Source organism: Corvus cornix, chromosome 3, assembly GCF_000738735.6.
Source record: "Corvus cornix cornix isolate S_Up_H32 chromosome 3, ASM73873v5, whole genome shotgun sequence".
Classification (NCBI taxonomy): domain Eukaryota; kingdom Metazoa; phylum Chordata; class Aves; order Passeriformes; family Corvidae; genus Corvus; species Corvus cornix.
In genome coordinates, this window is record NC_047056.1 from 20,874,276 (window position 1) to 20,896,394 (window position 22,119).

Consider the following 22,119-nt stretch of genomic DNA (forward strand, 5'->3'; position numbering starts at 1 on the left):
TGAGTTCTGTGATCTCATGTGATAAAAGATTCCTGTGGTCCCTTGTGCCCAGAGCTACACAATTTGGATTTGCTGCTAGCTACAGTCAGTAGTATATGAAGACACCACATTTTGTTAATATGTATAATTTCATTGTCTGTGTTCCTGAAAAGAGTAAATGATTCAAGAGTAAAAGGCACAGAATTTTTATTATGCTTAGTGAGAGAGTTTTCCAGCAAATCAGGTATTTCTCATTAGCTTTAAAGGGCAGTAGTGCAGGTACTTGTCTTAGTATATTAAATGTAAATGTAGATTCCTCTGAAATACATCCATGAGAGTATAACTCCTTGCTTTCCAAGTCTCAAAGGAAGTAAACAAATGTGTGGTTCTACTCAGGGGATTAAAAAAGATTAATGACAGTTTTGTCCCTTTATTTGAAGTCAAGTCTGAACTTTTGAAGCAGATGAGCAAAATAGCCTACCATAAAAGATAATTTCATTTGCCAAAATGAAACTACCTTCTAGTATTAATACTGTAATGAAATGGTTTGAAATATGAACTAAGAATCTTAAGGAGAAAGATGTCCACTTCTCCCATCTTTAGTAGTTATTTCTATAAACAATTACATCCATGTGAAAAGCTTTATGATTTTATTTTCGTCATTGACAGGCTGAGCTGTGTAGCTGTCATACTTTGCAGTCTTCCCTCCAGTGACAACCACATTGACAACATGTTATACTCCACATTGATTTTACAGTTAAGGAGCTGATTGTGATATATAGGGATTTTAAGAATTCAGCTGAGAGGATGACTTTTGCCTTTTATCATTCCATTAAAATTTTATAACCATCTTTTTCATGTCATTTCATCCATGAATTCTTACTTTAGAAAGTGATAGCTACTGCTGTGAGCATAACTTTTTTCATGTTCAGAGCTTTTTATTGTATTAGCAAACTATCCCAATTATAGTTAATACTCATGTTTTACATAATTGTGGTGACCCTTTCAACCAAGCAATATCGTGCTAGTTGATTTGTACATAGAATTAGATGATTCGGCTTGCCATTTAAAAAGAAGCTGCACGGAATGAGTGTTGGGGACCAGGATTTAATGCTTTCCCATCCAGTGGGGCCAATTAAGCATCTCTCAAACGTCTTGTTTGAACTCAGAAAGTCTTAAAAGTCTCTCTTTTAAAAGGGCAGTAGGGAATGTGTGGGTAGGTATGCTAGCTACCAAAATACGCTTTTTTGAGGGGAAGGGGAGGGACTAGGGGGACCCAAAGCTGAAGTTTGACAGCTCCTCCCATACATTACAGATTGTCCTTAAGGAGTAAGTCTGAACTCGGGGGCGTAGAAGCTCAGGTTCAACTAATTACCATGAATGTTTCACCTGTAATGCCTGCAACTTATTCAGTAGGAGTAAAAAGGCTTAACTGTTCCCTTACAGCAAACTTCTTGAATACTGGGGGGCTTTTCTGTTGAGTTTCCTGCCCCCCCTTCCTGCAGATGCTCACAGTGCAATAGCTTATTTATGAGGTATAATTAGATAAAATGCAAGTTTGTAGTTCAGCGGTAAATATGATATTTCAGCTCCTCTCCCCCACTAAAGCAGAATTTGCAGCAACTGATTTTCAAGGTCTTTAATTCCAAAGCAAATTCTCCTCTTTCCCTTCCACCTCAGAAAAAAATCTGGTTTACAGAATATAAATCTAATTCAGATTTATACCTCCAGCTCTCCATCTTTCAGTGAGGTCTAAATAATGGACCAAATTTTGTTCCAACTTACAACCTAATTGATTTTACCCAGGAGTACATGCAAATAGAATTTAATTACTCTTTACAACAGATCATCTTTTGTACTTGCAAATTCAGAGATCTAAATTAATCCTAGTGTGCACAAGCATTAAATACAGATCTCCATCCTTATTATCACTGTGAGTAGAGCAGGATATGTGATACAGCGGAGCTTTATGGAGTTGCTTTGTGATGCATCATATAATGAAAGAAAAAACACTGTTACTTTTCAAATTTAAAAGAAAAAAAAAAAAAAAGCTTGCTATCCCAATTTTACATCACTGTTTTCACACACATCAGTGGAATAATCCTGATTTACCTCTCTTTGTATGTGAGAGGAGAACAGGGACTTCTGACTGCTTCAGCTGTTACTCTAAAATATAGAAGGAGCAACTCATTGTGCTGGATTTATTTGATTCCTTTTTCCCCCCCTCTCTCTCCTCTCCCTTAAAAATTATCAGGAATTATTTAACTTCTAGTGAAGTAAATTATTCTTCCTATAACGTGCCTTGTGGTTTGGACACCAGGAATTAAACAATAGTGTTGTTGACTACAATGGAATTCAGCATATGCTTTGTCACCTCTCCTGAAGTCTTAGTGCACCCACAATCACTAAAGAATTTTAAATTTCTGAACCCTCATAATTCCAAATGTAGGTTCCCTCTTCTCCCTCTCCCCCTGCAAATCCCCAAATCTAAAGCTATTTTAAACAATTACTAAATCCAAGTATATATTTTTTTAAGATTTCAATAAAATGTAATGTTCACAGAAAAATCTCATAAATGTCAAAATTGCTATGGGCAGAATGGGGGGAATATAGTATTTTCTTGATCTGCTGTAGCAATTTATAGATTTCAGGACGTGGTTTATAAGAATGCTAAATGTTCTGGAATTACAGCTGTTACTGATCAGTGATTGAGCCAGATTTGTGTTATTGCACCATGTTCTTGCTTGTACCTAGAGAGCAGTAAAGCCTCAATATAATAAAAAGCACCTGCATTTTAAATGAAATTTCAATTGAAAAACTTAACAGCCCTTCAAATTGCAGAATTTAACGCAGCCCAGTAAAGCTTAAATAACACTTTGCCTCCACAGGCTGAGGGTTTTGCATTCAAGGTGACTTGATTGTGTCGCATGGTGAAATTATTTACAATTAAGGAATTTCTCTGGAGGGCTGCAGAGTATTTGCTGTTCCACAACACCTATGCAGGCATATGGTCGGTCTTTTTCAGTATTCATGGAAGCTCCTGAACCTTTATGATAATTGAATCAGTTAGAGTGCTGAGTGGAGCAAGCATAAAACCTGTTAACCTAAAGGTCAGATCTGTGCATTGTTTATTTATCAGTAGGTGAAAGAGCTAAATCGGCAGCTTCTGTCACAGTCGAAGTAAAAAATCACCTATAATATTAACAGGGAGTAGATAAATTGCAAAAAATGGATTAGAATTATAAACAGAACCAAGTAAAATATAGAATATATAATGAGAGATGGAGTAGGGACTTACTGAGCTGTAAAATACACAGCTTTGTTATGCCTGTGCTGTTGGTTGCAATTAGTAGCTAGTGCTCTAGAAAAACATCCCCAAAAGCTAGAACTGCAGGTCTACAGTGATACTGAGCCATACGTTTTCTCCTCATGCAAACAGCATTGATAGGGCACTTCTGAGACACAGGAGGAAAAAGGATGCAGAAGAGGAGGGAGGAAGACTGGGATGAGGGAAGGTGAGGAGCTTGCCTTTGAGAAGACAGCCATATTCACCCCGTGAATATTTGGGCCTACGTTTCCCAAAGAAACAGGCTGTTTAGTAGATCTGAGGTCCTTTTGTGATTTTTGAGCCTCATTTGGTGAGTACTTCTTGCTGATGCTGATCTTAAAAATCACAGACTATTAGTAATTTCTCTTTCCTTTTTCTTTCTTTCTTTTTTTTTCTCTTTTTTTTTTTTCCTGTTACAGAACCTGGACCTTTAGATCCACCACTTCTATTGGATGTTACAGCAAGGGCAGCAAGTATCACCTGGCAGCATCCTTTAAAGCCAAATGGCATTATCACTCATTATAATATTTACCAAAATGGCCAACTGCATGCTACAGTGCCAGGAACCACATTGAACTGCACTGTAGAAGACTTGCATCCTTACACTGTCTATGTGTTTCAGGTAGAAGGATGCACTTCTAAAGGATGCTCTCTTTCACCCACAACCCCAGAAATACAGACTCTTCCAGATGCCCCTGAGGATATTCCTGCTCCAGAACTCTATTCTGATACTCCAACTTCTGTGGTCATATCCTGGCAACCACCTGCTCGCCCAAATGGTTTGGTGGAAAACATTACCATAGAGAGGAGGGTGAAAGGAACAGAACAGATCTCAACTGTGGTGTCTCTCCCCTTCAGTCAGTCCATGAGCTACATTGACCAGAGCACTGCTCTGAGCCCTTGGCAGAAATTTGAGTACAGAGTGCTGATGAGCACCCTTCACGGGGGCACAAACAGCAGTGCCTGGGCAGAAGTTACCACCAGACCATCAAGACCTGCTGGTGTTCAGCCACCAGATGCAGAAGCGTTGGGACCCTATTCAGTGAAGGTAGGAATAATTCTCATTGCCTCATGGCTTTAATATGTTTTCCTTGTAGCAACTGTGTATTTAAGAGAGACATCTACTGGCTGAGCCAACAGACTTCATTGCTGCAGGGGTAGTTAAATAATTAGTGTCTGTGCTTTGGCTCAAAAGCATTAGATTCCTTTCTCTTTTTTTTTTTTTTTCCCTTTAAACCAGCCTCTGGCATTATATTCCAGTTCATTTTCTTCCTTACACACCTGATGTATTTTCAATATTAAACTTGAATGATTACTTTTAACTCCCTAATCAGATCAGAAAATGACCTACTACCTTCTCCAAAATTTCAAGACTTCATGAAAATGCAAGAAATAAAAAAGGTGCTTTTTTTTTTTCTGTAATTAAGTCTTCTGTATAATTATCAGATTTTTTTAATGGCTAATGAAGAAAAAATAGCATTTTTTGTTCTCCTGATTTACGAAAGAGGAGTCTTACAGGACTACGTAGGAAGTTTTCAATTATTCACATTGTTCTGTTGGGAATGAACTCTAGAGGACAGGATAACTACCATTGTTTTGGCTTGCATACAAACTTCATTCAAGGGAAATTAGTGTAACCAAACAAGAGGGATTTTTGTAGCTTAGAAGCCTCTTTTGTGTAAATACACACATGCTTCCATGGATTCAGTCTTGTACTAATGCCAAAAGTATTGGTACAGTAGCTTGCTCACCAGAGCACAAAACAAAGGACATTTGCATAAGATTGAAGTTCATCTGTTAGATTTATTATTTTTGGTATACATTGTATTTTCAAAAGGTAAACAGAGTGGTGTTACCAATGCAATCTGAATAGTTTGAGGGTATTAATTTCAGCAGTAAACCAATGCTGATTTTTTTTCTTTGTTCACGCATAATTTTAAGCTATGAAAAAAAGCTCTTCACTATTAGACAAAAAAATCCCAAGCTTATAAAATTACATTTTAATTTCTGAGGAATTGCATGTTACCTCTGTGTTAATTGCAAATCAGTTCAATATGAGTACGGTGGTTACTGTAAGAATTAATAACGATCGACCACTAGTAATTATGATGAATTGCCACACTGCTTATTGAAGATTTGGGCAATCTGCTTCCACGACTCTGCCCTCTGTGCTTCTATAGGTATATCTTAGTATTCCCCACAATTTATAATATAGCATTTTTCATGGATTTGCCAGAAGCTGCAATGCTGAGTAAATAGTAGCTCTAGTTCAATCATGTGCTTACCCACACGTCCACGTTTCACTGCGTGAGCTTTTACACATTGGCTTCAACTCTGAGCACAAAGACTCACTGCAACCTTTGAAGCTCTGGTTAATGTGGTAAGAACATAATAATTTTCTATCTTACCCCTCTTTTTCTTTTGCCAAATGCATTCAACACTCAATCCTAGGTTTAAAAGCTTCTGAGTTACCAGTGATTGTAAGACATCTTTACTGGATGTCTTTTCCTGAGATCAGACATGTGTGTTCAGTTGTAATTTCATTGTATTTTGCTCAACTCCGAGATTAAGTAATCTACCAATACTGAAAGTCAGTTGGGTCATTTATTTCTTCTGAAATCTGAAGTCAGGCAATGCAGTTTTCACTCTATAAGAATTAAATTTCAAAACAGCATTGCTTTTTAAATTTGTTTTCCTTTCTTACTGAAGAGTTCAAGTGCTTATTTTTCTTCTTCTTCCCAGCCTGTCATTAATATTCACAACTCTTTAAAGCCCTTTAATGTCCAAACTATATGGACTCCTCTATGAATGGTGGTCAAATTTAGTGCCACTGCTGCTCGTGTAGTCATGGACTTGTGTTTTCCACCTGGAGACAAATATTTTTTGGATCTGTTAAGACTAATTTTTGTCAGAAATGCTGAAGCCTGGATGTTTTTATTTCCATGACTCGGTTTTACTGTCAATTTTCATTAATTTTAAATATTTAAGTTAAAATGTTCAAAATAGTTTAAGGTGGCAGCATTGAATTGAGAAAAGTGACTTACATGTATGCCTCTCCAAATATCCATTTCTGAGCATCTCTTCTGCTAAATTCTCTCTCTCACTGTACAGGGCATTGGTTCTTTGCTGGTGTCAACATAAATTCTTGTATTTATCAAGTATTTCAATTTACTTAGTATTGTTCCATTGATATTCATCGTAAGCAAGAGAAAGTCGGGAACCCTTGGTACAGTTCCTGTGCAGTGAGTATCCCATAGCTGAGATATTACTTCAGTTCTGATTTCTAAGATTCTAAGACTTCTTAAAAATCTTAACATTTGTCTCACTTGTCCAGGTCAGCAAGACATTTATTTAATATTTTTAGCATTTATTATTCCAATAATAAAGTATTTCTTACCTCTTTTAAAAAAATGAAGCAAAGCTGTAGTTGCAGAAGAGTTCATTGCACTTCATCACCGAAGAGATAATAGACAAGGCTTGCTGCACCCAGCAGTTTTCTCGCCTTCTGCTTGTTTGCAGATGGGAGCACCAGAGGAAGCAACTGGGATTTCATCTTACTTGTCGGTCTTCTTGCAGATCTGTCAAATGGATTAGCTTGCTAGTGGTGGTGTTGTTTCCTTCCCTGAATTTTTATGGCAAATTCATGTCAGAGTAATAGGGCTCTGAGACCACTCAGGGCTTTGCTGTGTCCCTGGGGCGGTCTTGTGTGAATGCTGTGTACAGGGAGAGTACAAGAAGAACAAGGAAGCACCTGTTTGCAAAACATTTGGGGTTTTTACCCAAATTGTCTTGAACTAGGGTGGAGATCTGCAAACTCAACATGTCCCTTCACCGCAGAAATTGCTACTTGCGGAGACAGAATGACTGTGCAGTATTCTGCAAGGATTGCCACTTAGTGGTTGAAATGTTTTCCTGTGTGGAAATAGGATGGATTGGTATGGAATTGCTTTACATTGGTGCCCCTAAGAGTCCTAGAAAGGCATAATTTCCCTCCTGAGTAGCTCAAGCCCAGCACACCTGCAGTGCACATATCACCTATGTAGAGTTCAAATCAAATTTGTGGAGTCCTTTGTGCTGTACAGTGCTCTTATCTCAGTGTCTACGATGGTAACTCTCCAGCACAGGGTGGAAAACAAGCCATCTCTTTGGGAAGGAGATTTTAATTACCTCTTGCCCTAGAGTGAGCTGTCCTTCCAGGTTAGAGCAGAAGGTATTGGAAGGGCGCTGTGGGAAAGATTAGCAAGAGGCTCCTTTACCAAGCCACGGTTGCAAATCAATAGAGGCTTTCAGCTGTCAGTGCAACCAATCCCTAAACCATGAGTTCAAATATTTACTGCTACTGAAAACAGAGAGAATTTGTAAAAAAGAGAAACATATTTCCATTCCTTTATTTAGTCACTGAATCAATAAAAATGATTTGAGGATGTGAAGAATTCAAAGTGCTCCAGGATAGTACTCACTTGAGTATACAGCTTATTTTCATAGACCAAAGCTTTCACTCTGCAAGGAGGAAAATATCAGCACGGTAGGTCACTCTCGGCATAAACACTTCTGATATGTGTGTGCTCCTTTAACATTTAGTTTTAATCAGAATGGACCAATCTCTCTCCATAACATTTAACTTGCTTTCCTTTGTGCAAGAGAAAGTGTAAGGCTGTCGATAATTTTTTAAAGTACCCATTTCTGTGACACCTGCATGATATTTTTTAATATTTGCTGAATTGATAATGTGCATGGTAGTGGAGTATAATGCGCAATAAAGTGCTTTTGTGGCTGATTAAATGCCAAAGTGAGGTGGAGGTATTCAGCAACTGCAAAAGCCGTTTATTTAGTATATGCCAATGCCATGAACATTATTCCTGTTACACAAGATTTGCTATACCCTAATGTACAGAAGTAGAAAAGAAATTGTTTCCTTTTCTTGTGAGGGTTGCAATTGGTGTGCTGCTTCAATCTCACACTTCACACTGATATGACATTCGAGAATGTAGCTAGGTTGAGTGGCTTGAGAAAGAGGCTGGTTTACACAGTGAGTAATTATTTAATGGAATTCTTTGTGTAGGAAAGGCATTATGTGGCTGGGTACACTGAACTAAATTAACTGGAGTATGCAAATATTCCAACTTTGGCCTTATAACTTTTGATAGGAGGAATTCCCTTTTGCTGCTGGGATGCTTCCTTGAGGATTTTGGCCTGGAAATGCAGCTGTAGTCTTAATTGTTGGCTTAACCAGAGACATGCTGGCTCACATTGCTTGTATTGCTCCTCCTCACTGACCACTGATAGATAAAAAGCTGCAGCCATTTCCTATCATCCTTCATGTAACTTTTTTCTCAAGATAGAAGTTGGCGTGAGTTGTGCATAATCCTGATGTTTCTCTCAAGGGGAAACATTTTTTTTTCTTTTTAGTGTTGATAAAGAGTTTATAAGAGAATGGTTTCCTCCTGGCTGGATGGAATAAGTACCTCATTGACATATAGTTCTGGTGCTGTGCCATTGCTTCATGATAACATCATTTATAGAAACTTCCTGCAATTTGATTAGATGCAAAATGAGAAAAATAAAAAAGTTATTATTACTGCTCTCTTAATATATGTGTTGCCTGTGAGGAATGAAGGCCTGTGGTGATTCTGTGGCACCTAACTGCCATTCTAATTTCTCTTTTTTGTTTGTTTATTTTGCATATTGATTCAACAATGTCATTGATTTTCCATGGATTATTTATTTTTCTGAAGTATTTCCTCATGAGTTTTCTGACTGAGGAAGGGTTATAGGCTTTTTAATTCTATTGTCATTTATGTTTTTTGTTACCCACAGGGATGACAGTCTCTTACTTTGCCACTCACCTGCCATTTTTTTCTTTGTATAGAAGAAACTGAAGCAGAGAAAGCTGCTATTACACCCTACAGATTGAACAATGTCATTAGTTGTCCACAGGATCTTCAAGAGTTGCCATCTGTACTCTTTCAGTGCAGTAGATTATCATTTATTGCCGCAGCGATAAACTTTTCTAGTAGCTATTTCTCAAATTTCACTACTAAATTGGATATGCAAGTGAGCAGCCACAAATAAATAAGGCTCTATTTTTATAGTTGTCTTCTGTTCTTCATTAGCCCAGAAGCTGGATAGTGGACTGCTAAATGCCTGTTGTTCCGTAAATAGGCTGGGATTAAAATACACAGGAGAAAGATTTCAGCTGTAAGGAACAGATATCACAGACACATTTAAAGCAGCAGACCCTATAGTTAGAGTATCATCCATGAAAAAGGTGGTGTTTTCTTTATCCGTTTTCTATTTCCCACAGCATTAGTTATAGGCACATGTTCTGGAGCTGGGGTTTTTTTGTCTCACGCATTAATGTTTGCTGTCCTGTGAAGTGCTTCTGATTACAGAATGTTGGAAGCAATGGTAATTACTCCAAGGTCACTGAAGTTGGTGACTAACAGTGAGGTGATCCTTCAGTGCTCCTCCTCTGCAGGTTCTTATGTGGCAGAGAATGAGGCTCTGAAGACCCTTCCTCTATTCCAGATTAAAACTCCCCGTTGCTGTTTCATTCTCTATAAACACTTCAGTCTGCCGTTAGCCCAGAACATAATTTCGAGAGTGGAAACAACCCTGATTCCTGAGCTGTGTCTGCTAAAGGGAGATGCAGTAAGCCCAGGTAACAGCTTCGTGCTGGGAAAGGGAAAAAAAGGACTCGGACTTTGTTCACCACCCTTCCAGTTTTATGCAGGTATGCCTGGTGCATTGGGGAAATTGTTTAGGAGCGGTCAATCCTTGTGTGAAGATTGCCTTGTAATGCTGCTAAGGTCAGTGAGACCTTGGTTCATTTGACACATAAGTGCTGCTTGAGTGACTTAGGATATTCCAACACCCATAGGAACAACCTTAAGTTGCACACTAGAGATTTTCCACATGTTAGGCCTGTGATTTCTTGCACAGCTTGCTCATTTGGTATGGATTATACAGTGGGCTTTCATCAGCATCATCCATCTGCCTTTGATAAAGTTGAAACACTCTAGTGTAGGTGTTTAGGATCATAAATAAATGTTCTTTTGGTTTTCCCATTACTCAAGCAAAGTTCTAGGAGTTTTTGTAGTAGCAATCTGCTACTGCAAACTTGATCATGCTGTTCTTCTGTGGTAGTCCTTGCTGAAGCTGGGTGTGACTCCTGTGCACGGTGTACAAGCAGAACTATCAGTGACCTTTCTCAGAATCTGCACTTGCAGTATGGTCCTGGCTCTTCATTGAGCCCACAAAAATTTCTGTTAAGACAGATAAGAATTTAGGAGGAAATTCATCTCCCAAGTATTTTGGGGGAGCTGGGAGGTCGTCAGAGGACTATAGTCCAGTGGCTGGAATGCAGAATTAGGGTAGCAGGTCTTTGTTTGGAGTTTTGCATCTTTCTGATACGTGATTTAGTCTGGGATTTAGTCTTTCTACCTGTAAAACTGGAATAATAATATTTGCAATTTGAGACTTACAATGTGCTTTGAGACCAACAGTGAAAAGCTCTCAGTAGTGTATTTATTACATTCTGTTTGTAGAGGTTACAAGCAGTATCTAGGAGAAATGAGAATAAAATTAAGCCAAACATACTGATTTAAAAGCAAACTGTTGAAGCCAGGCCTGAACAGTAACATAGTTTACATGTGCCAATGCCTCTCCTCAAGTAGCTCGGAATTAAGTTGCAGGGTTCCAACTGCTGTCAAAAAAGGAAAAAAATTCCAAGGTTATAACTGTTTAATGGGGGGAAAATGGCTAATTTCTGTCTCTTTAAATTTTGTGGTGGAGAAAATAAGGTCCTTTGATCTTTAAATGAAAGCTTCCAGAGTCATTACATCGAATCAGTTAATCTCTCCCAGTAGTTACTTTATTCTCTCTTCCTCATGGGCATCCTCTTTCATGGTCTCAGTGCTGAGCTTCAAATCAATGAACAAACTGTTACTGCTTCCAAAACAGCCTGTCTAGTGAGCTTTCCTGCTTTCATGCATTGCCAAGCTCTTACCTCAAACCTTGGCACGTCAGAGTGGAGAAGAGGTCCAGTAGTGCCACATGTGTGTTAGCCAGGCTGGCTCCATCATCTTCAGTTATGGGTCAGGCAGTCCCTTGCCTCTTGACAAGAGATGTTTGTGAGGGATTGCATATCCTGTCATTCCCAGGTGACACAGGTAGTTCTAAGCAGGTCAAGTGACACAGCAGGGTTAGGGAATATCCTTGGTTATCCCATTACCTAGTTTAAAAAAATATTAATCAAAGCAACAGCAGATCTACGTATCTTTGTGTGAGATATCTGTGCCCAGACAAAAACAAGTTGCATTGTGTGTGCTGCTGACTGAATATACTCTTTGTTCAGAATGGTTTTTATTTCTCTTAGGAAAAAAATATTAAAATTTAAAGAAATTTCCCAGTGCAAGCCCCACAAAGTATCTATGTTACTTACAGCATGAGATACTCTATCTGCTAGAGCACAACAAATGCTGTGAAGCAACACCTGGGAGTTCTTTCAGGTGTACCAGCTAGTGCACACACTGTGTAAAACTCAGGAGCTGAGGTTATGGAGCAGCCTCTCTTCTCCTGCCATGGTATTTATCTGTCCCTTTATGTGAAGGGGTTACAGGGTATGGTGAATCTTGCACCAGTTGAATTAGAGTAATTTTGTGGGTTCAGATGTAAAAGCTAGGCATTGAAAATTAAATGCGATTAGAAAATAACTCATCGTCTCTTCTAGGAAATAAGTTTTGGTACAAGGTGAACATTTTTAGACAGTTTTATCCTCTGAGAGTGTAGTATTAGGAATTTTCCAAAGTATTTGGTGTATAGTTCTTTTATTAGAAGCCACCTTACATTAAGCAGTAAGAAGTCTTTTTACACCAATGCTGACAGATTTACTTTATTAATATTCAGATAAAAAGACGTCAAATATGTTACCTACACTGAGACAGAATTTCAGGATAGGTACTCCATCCTTGCATGTCCAAGAATTATACAGCCTGTGTGGGCACCCTGTTCCAGTTTCTGATTATGTAACCCTTGCTTTTCTTTGCATTTTCTTCCCTTGTTTCAACTTGTGTCCCTTGCCTCTTCCTCCGTTCCTCTGACCCTTTGTAAGCGCTGCTCAGCAGTAAGAAAACCATCCCTGTGTACATGTTTGTGTTTTCAGCACAAATCTGAAACAGCCCCATACTAACCCCATTCTACTATGAAGTTAACTCTTCCCAGCCAAAACCAGCACATACTTGTACTTGAAAACTTTTTCTGTGGTCGTTATCCACTCTTCTGTTTCCTAAGCTTATCACTAGATCACATGAAATCCTTCAAAATGAGAGTTCTGCTCAATGTCTGTAAGAATGGTGCAAAATCAATTCCACTTTCTGTGAAATTTTGCATTGCTTTATCGGTAGTATTTTCTTTATTTGTTTGAACATGATTTGGGGCCAGAAGCAACAGGAATATGAATACAGCATTTGATAATTAGCCAGAGCTAAGCCTTTCCTATGTGGGCACCAATAATCTTGGTTTTGCTGTCTTTACTCAAGATCACCCTGTTTCTAATTCTCTGTTTAATAGTATTCCAGAATCTGTTATCGAAATCCTTCAGCTTTCTCCAGCACTTTGCTGCCAGGTTTCTTGCAGTCTGATGGCCCAAGAGGTCCTTCTGTACCTAAGATATAGCATTTTGTAATCCCAAGGGCCTTTTAAAAATCATTTTATAAATCAAGGTTCTCTATTTCCACAGCCATGTGTAATTGTGAATATACATTTTTAAAGATACTTATTTTGGAGACTGGAGAAAATTAAGGAAAAAGATCAAATTAACTGAAACTAAAGTATTGTGGTATTAGTATTTAACACTTCAGTATTGTCTTTGTTCATTTTGTTCTATGCATACCTAGGTTTTAGGCATATCTAAGTTTTCTCCATTTCTGTCTTCTTTTCTATGCTGGATTCAATCCTTAATTATCTCGTGCCTGGGAGGAAAAGAGACAGCAATTGTTATAGATGAGTGGGTAAATGGCAAGGAAAACAGTCCCAGAGCAGAGCAAAGCTTGTATGCTTCCTGCACTGGGATTTCTAGGGAAATGAGTATTGATACAGGCTTCTACACTACCTTTAAGAAACTTTGACATTCTTAATATATGTTAAGTTACATGTCCTTGTTGTGCCAGTCTGAAGTCCCCTCTGTCGTGGTACCGTGGCAAAAAGCCTTAAAAAATAATTTAGAACATCCATGCACTTTATATTGCAATTATTTGAGTGTGATTCCTCAGTGGAGCTGGTAAGAATAAATAACTAACTATAGATATATAAAAATGTGCTATAAAAACCTCAAACAAACTAAAAACTTAAACCGCACCTAACCTCAGCTTAGTAAGAGTGAAACCACAGTAAAAGTAGAAGTATGTATACATATATATATGTGCATGTGTATGTCTACCTATATACAAATAAATAAACCCCATGAATTCTGCATGAAATCTCCAGTCTTTTTGTGATAAAGTTTTCTCAGTATAATTTTATAGTTCCTAAAATGGAAAATTGTGCCTGTTCTTTGTCTGATATTTACTAATGTAATACGTTAATTAAAAACAAAAGGGAAAACCTGCATATTTCATCATATAAAGAGTGCAGAAAGATCTGTTTTCTTATTGGAGCTAATGCAGTTACATCTTTCTGAAAATTGTGCAAACTCAAAATAAGATTTGTTTTTACTCTGCCACTGATAGTCGAGCACACTAGGTAATAAACCCTAAGAAAATAAGTGACAATTAGTGATACTTATTATAATTAGTGTATTTTTGCTAATGCATCTGAACATCTCATGGAATTTTGAATGATGTGGAGCATTCACATTTTACTGGTAAAGCAAAATAATAGATTTTTCAACGGTTATAACTGTTACTGCAGACATCACTAAAATTAAAGATTAGATTTTTAACTGATTTCCCTTGAAAAATAAAAGTCTATTTTGATGGAAAAGAACATCTTCAGATCCCTCTTGTGTCCATCTGTAGCATGTTGTGCCTGTATTTCTGAAATCTGACTGCAAGAAATCTGTTATTTTTTTTAATCCTCCTCCTTCAGGTCTCCTGGAAGCCTCCCCTGATACCGAATGGAGAAATCCTTAATTATGAGATTCGCATGCCTGACCCACGCATTGTCATCGCTGGGAACCCTTCATCGAGGTCGAGTCATTTGGTGACCAATCTTGTCCCCTACACAAACTACTCTGTCACAGTGATTGCTTGTACTGGAGGTGATGGCTTTCTAGGAGGCTGCACAGAGAGTTTGCCTACGAGAGTGACCACGCCCTCGACAGTTCCTCAGAGTGTCAGTCCCTTGTCCGTGACTCCAATCAGTGAATCCTTTATTGCCATCTCTTGGCAACCACCGCTAAGGCCCAATGGTCCCCATCTGAGGTAAGCCAAGACTGACCTAAATCTGACTCTGAAAATTCTGAGCGGTGCAGACTTTGTCATGTGATGTCTTAATTTTGGACTTTTTGAATTCCTCTTTAAGGCTCAGACAAGAGCCAGGATTGTTCAAACCAGTGTGTAGTCTGTGCTGGAAGGCTCTGGGTCTTTCAGATCGGTGCTGTCTGAAAAACCCGAAGGAGGAAGCACAGGGTATTTGCAAAGTCAGAAGTGGTTTGGGCTGCAGCATCAGCCACTTTTTGGTGATGAGTTCAGGCAACAAGTTCCACCAATAAAATGCCAAGAAAAAGAACAGATCTCTGTAAACATGAGTAATTAACACATCCAATATTCTCAATGCTCTGGGTTATTCCACATGAAGAGAAAGTGACCATTTGGAAGGATGATGACATGAAATAATCTTCAAAACTTAAATGATGAATAAATTTTCAATGAGACAGTGCATAAGAAAAATGGAAGTTAAAATGCTAAAAGTGTGAGGGCATAGCCAAAATAGGAAATGCAAGGAAGTGCTGGGTATAGCAGGCTCGATTTCACCAGAGGAGCCAAAGAAAGGAACCTCCTCGGAGGTTTGTCTGGAATGATGGGATGGGAATCTTGACTTGAATGTTGATTACTGAGCATGTGTGTGTAGATACACATTAAAAAGATACAGATTTGAGTGCATAAAGGTTTATAAAGACAAATATATCTTTATATATACACAATAAAAAATGTCAAATCTTTCATTCTAGTGCTTTAATGTATCATGAAACATTGTGCATGGAATTATAGCTCTGTACTCCACATGTTCTGGTTGGTAGCTCTCTTCTAGGTGCACTGATGGGTTCAATAATTATCATGTAATGCCATTTCAGTTGCGTATGTTATTACAGCACAGTAGCTCGACTTTTTCTTCAGGCTTAATTAGGGCACACTACAACTGAATGAAATGATGATTGCTCTACAGTAAAATTTGAAGTTTCAGAAAAGCAGTGTCTGTTATTCTGGGGTTAACAACATGACCATTTTACCATAGATTATTGAAGTAATTCAGCACGACCTACATCTGCAGATTTCATTTCTTTCATGGTGTGCCATGCTGCCCTCAACAAGAACAACCACTGAAGCAGCTGCTCTGTACAGCATGATGGAACAAGACGTCTGCAGCAAGCAGAGTAGCAGCAGCAGCTGCCAGTGGGGGTGATTTACACATGATCGCCACTCAGTGTTCAAAAAGATTTGATGTTTTTCAAGACTCGTCTATGAAATATATTGGACAGAATATGCCAGGATGGTTTCCTGTAAAGCTGTAATGATCTGTCTTTGGGTTGACACTGATGAGCCACTCATGTGAGAGTTGTTCTTGTTATAAAGTCATCTTATTTTTTTGGCAGAGTTGGAATTTAATTATTTTTTGCTATTTAATTTCTGAAATTACAATCCCAACTTCTGCAGTAATTCAGTTTGGCATCACTAAGTGGCAAAATGCTTGCTTGTACCTGTTGAGGATTATTCCCTAAACTCAAGGGTAAAAGTTGTTGGAAGTTGTGCATGTACTCCCTAGCTGCCAAGGAGCACAGGAAGTGTCAGATCTCTTGTAAGAGCAGCTCAGTTGATTTCTGGTTCTGAAGAAACACTAAATCACTGTATGCAGTACCTGTTAAACACCTCTGAATTCAGGGTCTCAAATCTGGAATGGTATTGTCCAACATGTCCTTATGAGACTGGAGATGATCTTAACTTTAAGAAGCGTCACATTACAAAGCCACTGGTCAGCCTGATAATTGCAACAGAGGTGTGACGCACAACAAGGTGCTCCTCAGAATAATTAAACATGGAAGCATTTTCACAAATATGCACTTCAAATGAGAGTGTTTAAGATGTGCCTGAATATCCACGTACTTTGTCTGGAATTTAGCAGTAAGCACCTTTCCAGAATGGGAGCAGCTCAGCATTTTAGAGAATCAAGTTGTATATTTAAGTGAATATATATACATATGACCCTAAACTGCTGGGCACCAGTAGAAACACTGTTGTACCTACAATTTTATTAAAACTGCAGCTCACTATTAAAAGCAACTTCAGACCGGTTCTGTAACTGGTAAGAAGGGTACAAGCATCTGGTGTTTTTCTAACAGAACACCACAATCAAAATGAAACAATTATTGGAAGAATAAATTATACAGTCCTGAGGAATGTAATAAAGAGCAATAATCCTAAAGATTTTGAACAAAGGTATCTATTTTTTTTTCCTTTAGAGTGTAGTTTCCTTTGTAATCCCTGGAACGATTAGGAAACGCAAACTATAATATTATCCCCTTTAGTTTGTGTAGGCACTAAGTGATCTAATTTATGTTAAATTCCGTAAAGGTTTTTTGTAAAAGATGATGGAGAGTTTGTGATGCAGTCTGGGTGGAAAGCATGTTTCCCAAATCAGGCAGTCTCATGGCTGACCTGATGAGAGATGGGCTTTGGCTGACCTGCCGTTTGGAACAGAGACAGGAATACTGCTTCAGATACCAATTAAAACCAGGATGAAATAGTTTGGTCTTTCAAGCTCACATCATGAATTTCTACCCAAATACAAAGGTGCCTTACTAAAGTCTACGGATGGATGGAACAGTTAACTCATTCTGTGCCTGTTTTCTCCTGCAATTTGCACTGTGGTTATTTGCAAACACTTCAAGTACCAAGGCACACTTAAGCTACTACTAATAGTAAAATAGTAATGGCAGTGCTCTTTGTTCCAGTACATTTGCAAGAAAGAGACATAATCCTTTCATATTCTGGAGTAACCTGTTCTTATCATGCAAGTCTGCATAAGGCACTGTTACTGGGCTATTTGGACTTGGTCTTGATAACATTTCCACGAAGTTTAAAATCCATAAATCATTGAATAAGCTAGTTTTTTTTTCAAGTGTAAATGCTTCATTTTCCATTTTCAAAGTAGTTTCCTTTTTTTTTTTAAGTAATTGAATGTTTTAAATCACAAAACATTAAAAGGAATGTTTATCTGAGGAAGTTTACAGCTGTAAAAACAAAATAATATGTGGCTTTAAAAAAAACCTGGTTGGGTTCTTTTTTTTTTTTTTTGTGTAATAACATTAGTTGAGATAATCCTGGTGTTCTGCTTGTCTTTTGTGTTAGATATGAGCTCCTGAGACGTAAAATCCAGCAACCACTTGCATCAAATCCCCCTGAAGATTTAAATCTGTGGCACAATATTTACTCAGGAACTCAGTGGTTTTATGAAGATAAGGGTCTTAGCAGGTGAGATTACAAAAACTATAAAAACAAATGCTGGCATTTTGTATAGTGTATGTTTAATAGTTCAAAGTATTTCTTGTGTCTTTATGTAGTGAACATATTAATTATGTAATGAAATATTTTTTGTCATCATCTTTGGTGTTAATCATTCTAATATGCAGGGATTTATTATTAGTCTGTCATTCTTGACTCATACATTGTTTTGCTTTGAAAAACAAATGAAAATAAAAATCTCATGAAATTTTAGCATCGATATGCTCATGCAATCAAACCATTTAGATTTATGTGTACAGATGCTCTAGATTTGTGTGTTGGCAAAGTTATAGCACAGGCAGAATGCATGTTTGAGGGAAACATCTGAAACTTGTTTTCAGCAATGTTTTTTTTTTAACCTGATTTTATTGTCTTAGCTTCATCACAATTAAATGCAGGGTGTTGAGAGCTGGGAAATGGAGTGTGTGCTCTGTTCCTCAGAGACCTGCTGTTTGGGGTAGAGCAAGACATTTGCTCTTGATCAACTTTAGTTTCTACATCTTGAAGCCAAGACTATTGCTCCTTAAGGCAAAACACCCAAATGAAGAAATTGTAATGGAAGATTCAGCATGGATTCTGCATTGGGTTTTTGTAGGTAGAGTCTCAGGAAAACCCTCTTGGATAGTTTCAGTGTGTGTGTGTTCTCTGTGCTGGTGTGCTTTATGAGAACTCCACGTCAATCACTGACCCTCAAATATCTGTACTTTGCTTCTACTTCTGTAAGAATTGTCTGAGCATCCCTCCTGAGCACAATGGGAATCAGGAGAACGTGACCTCTGCTTCCTGTCAGAGACACACTGAACTGAGCTGAGGGCAACTGCCTCTGGCTTGCCACTGCCTACTTGCTGATAGTCACTGCTCATTTCTGTCTGTTGCAATAACTGCTCATGGAGCTGTTCTTGTACCAATCCTGCTCAAGTGTCCATTTCTTTCTTTCAGCCATGCTTGAAAGTCTGCATAGAGTTGCTTTGGTTTTACCTTTGCATATTTCAATGGTGCTGGTGTGTGCAGCAGTTATGTTAGTGATTCAGAGGGGGAAATACATTCAGACAGAGCCCCAGTGACCAGTCATTAGGCACCATGACATTTTGGGTTGAATGAGCTATGGCCAAAAAAGTGTGCCTAACCCTTGGACATACCTGAATACTTCTCTTGGGGAGGGTTCTGCAACTGCAGCTATGTTTTTGCAGGTAACAACTCAGGATGAGTTTGTGGTTGGGGAGAAGATGCTGCAGAGGGACTTAAGCACTCAAGCCTTATTTTTCCCTGAAAGAAAATTCATATATCAGCATTTATTTTCATTTGTCATACTTTAAACATGTTTCAGAATTACTGAACTTTTCAGATGGTTTCTTCATTTCTAATAGGCTACGACAAACTCATTTTCATTGTTGAAAATATGGATCAAAACACATATCTCAAATTCTCATCAGTAAATTGCAAGACTAGAGTCCTTTCTTTATTTTATGTGTGCTACAATGTCCAAGGTAAATCTCCGTGTTTGCAAGTGACAGAAGATGCAGAGAGAGATAAGATGTGTTTTGTATATTTTCCCCGTTCGTCAATGCTTAGTTAGAGTTGGAGCTAGTGAGTTCCCATTAATTTGCTTTCTTCTCTGTGGGACTGCTAAAGCTTAGCTCTTTTGAAAATCATGGTGTTGTTGTAAAGTGTCTAAAATAAAATAAATATAAAAAAAGTAAAGTAAATATACACTCTGAGTACTTTTTGTACTAAAATCTCTAAATATTAGGCATTTACCGTATGCTCCCTTATTGCGTTTGTAGACATCCCAATGTGTTGCAGCTCTAGTGAAAATTTGAATGAGATGATCCTGAGTTTCTGTCTTTGTGCAGTTTTGTGTGAGGCTTTTTATGAGGAAATTAAATTTGAGATTATGAAATCTCACTTAAAGTACATTAATATGCCTTTTGATATAGGGAAGAAAAGATGACGTGACAATCACTTGGTTTACTAAAAACACATGTAGTATTTAATAAAGCTGTGTAATTGGAATATGCAAAGTTATGAGGAAAATTACTTTATTAAATGAGTTTGAACTCCTAAGTGCCCTTTTTTGGGATGTTTTTGTAGTAGTAGAGTCCTGACTGTGTGGTGAATCCCTTTTACAAATGAGACTGCAAGTTAAAATCAATGGGTTACCCAAAAGAGGAAAAAACCCTCATTTGATTAAATTCTGATCCAAATTTTGGCAGGTTGCCACTGCTGTAATTACATATTGAATTGAGCTATAATCTCTCAACACCTCACAGGCTACAACTATGAAGAAGTGAAATAATGTGGGTTTATTTTGTTACCATGTCTATCGTGCTGAATTATTTCCACAAAATAGATACCTCTTATGAAGTCTTTATTGGTGCATACCATACATATGAATTTTTGTGCGGGGGGACAAGAAAGAACAAAATTTTGGCACAGGCAGAAGGTTTACAGCAAATATTTTCTATGTCTGCATTTTTCATTCCATTTAATTATTTTTAAAATGTCTCAGGTACACAACATACGAGTACAAGCTCATAGTGCACAACGAGGTAGGATATACATCAAGTGAAGAAGTGATAGCTACTACATTAGCAGGATTACCAGAGAAAGGAAGTGTCCTCATTGCACGTGCTGTTAATCACACTGCTGTGGAAGTGGAATGGTCAAAACCAAGTAAGTGTGCTTAGTATTTATTCCAGTAACTAGATGTTAACCTGCCATCACTTTCCATGGCCTGCCTCACTCTCAGAGGAAACACAGTCCTTGCCTTGATTTATAATGTACCTAAATGTCCTTGGAAGGAGAGGAAAGAAATAGGAAAAAAAATGTGCACATTTTGCTCTTTCTCAGTCATGTTCATATTTATTATGTGCTCTTTCTGCAGAATGAGAACAGTGAAAATGAAGAAATAGTTAATGCAAACTCGTGAGACATGTATAAAGCAGTGCTACACAAAATCCTGTTGTCTTTGTGGTCTATTTCATCCCTTTGTATAAAAATTTACATCTACATTCCTTCACAATGAGAGGATTCCCATTCTCTTTCTTTTTGCTCTGCTCCTTAAAACGAATTTAGCCAATTTCTCTAGTTGGTTTGTTAATACAGCAGTGGGGAATTTCTTCGTGACTTAAACGCAAATGGTATTGTAAGGACTGGGTGCTGAATTGCAACAAATGTAGTCTCTTTATTTTATAATTGCATGCCTGAAGTAAGCATGCTTATAAAAACTGACAAGTACAATAGATCTGAAGCAGCTCACTGAAGTTTCATTACCTTAGTAATCTAAACCCCTGACCTTCTAGATGTAGGTAATGCAATCTGGTTTTATTTTCATTCATATCTTAGAAATGTCTTCCGTATATGTTTGTGAACGTGGAAGTTAAACACCAAGACGAGGCCATTCATTATTTGAAAACCTTATCATATTTTATTACTTCCTATGTTGCAAATAAGTGTATTAACTATTTTGCATATCAGTGTTTCATTCTTTTCCATGATACTACTTTTCAAATTATTCTTGTGTTTTCTTTGGGAACTTCGGAGCCCTCAATATAAGTTGCCTTGCTATCTTTCCCTACTGAAGGTTTCTGACTTCTAAGTATTTAGGCCTTGTATCGGTACCACTTAAAAATAGCCTATCGTTCTTGATTAAAAGTTTCAATGACAAACCCATGGATTGTTAAGTCTGGAAATATGCTTTTGGCTTTTATCAATGCTCTTTCCCAGAGAGCTGGGTCCTGTTCAGTATTACAGTGTGTCATTTCAAGATGTATGTGTTAGTGCTTAAAGTTTTTTTCGTAATTATACTTTTCATCTCGATGCGTAGTGGAAAAGCAGTTGCATTTAGTCAGACCTGAACTTAAACTGTTTGACAAAGGACAGATAAGATAACAGATGACATCTGTGTCAGTGAAATGTAGAAGACTTGCCTGGAATCTGTGCTTATCCATCAGCTCAGACCAGTGAATGTCCTTCCCTGTGTAGCCAAAAAATTGTACTGTTTCTTCTTTCTTTCTCTGGGGAAGTTAATGCTGGCTCAAATACATTTTAGAAAGAAATGTGAGAATTTGGGGGTTTTTCCCTGTATGTATAATG

General features: G+C 37.8%; 1 protein-coding gene across 1 annotated transcript in view; it reads left to right on the forward strand.

The window, feature by feature from the left end:
* The window catches only part of USH2A (usherin), a 387,802-nt gene that overhangs the window by 244,792 nt on the left and 120,891 nt on the right, over window positions 1-22,119 (forward strand). The window contains 4 exon segments of the mRNA XM_039569529.1: window positions 3,727-4,355; window positions 14,393-14,727; window positions 17,872-17,994; window positions 20,534-20,697. Of these exon segments, the coding sequence (XP_039425463.1) occupies window positions 3,727-4,355; window positions 14,393-14,727; window positions 17,872-17,994; window positions 20,534-20,697 (1,251 nt within the window).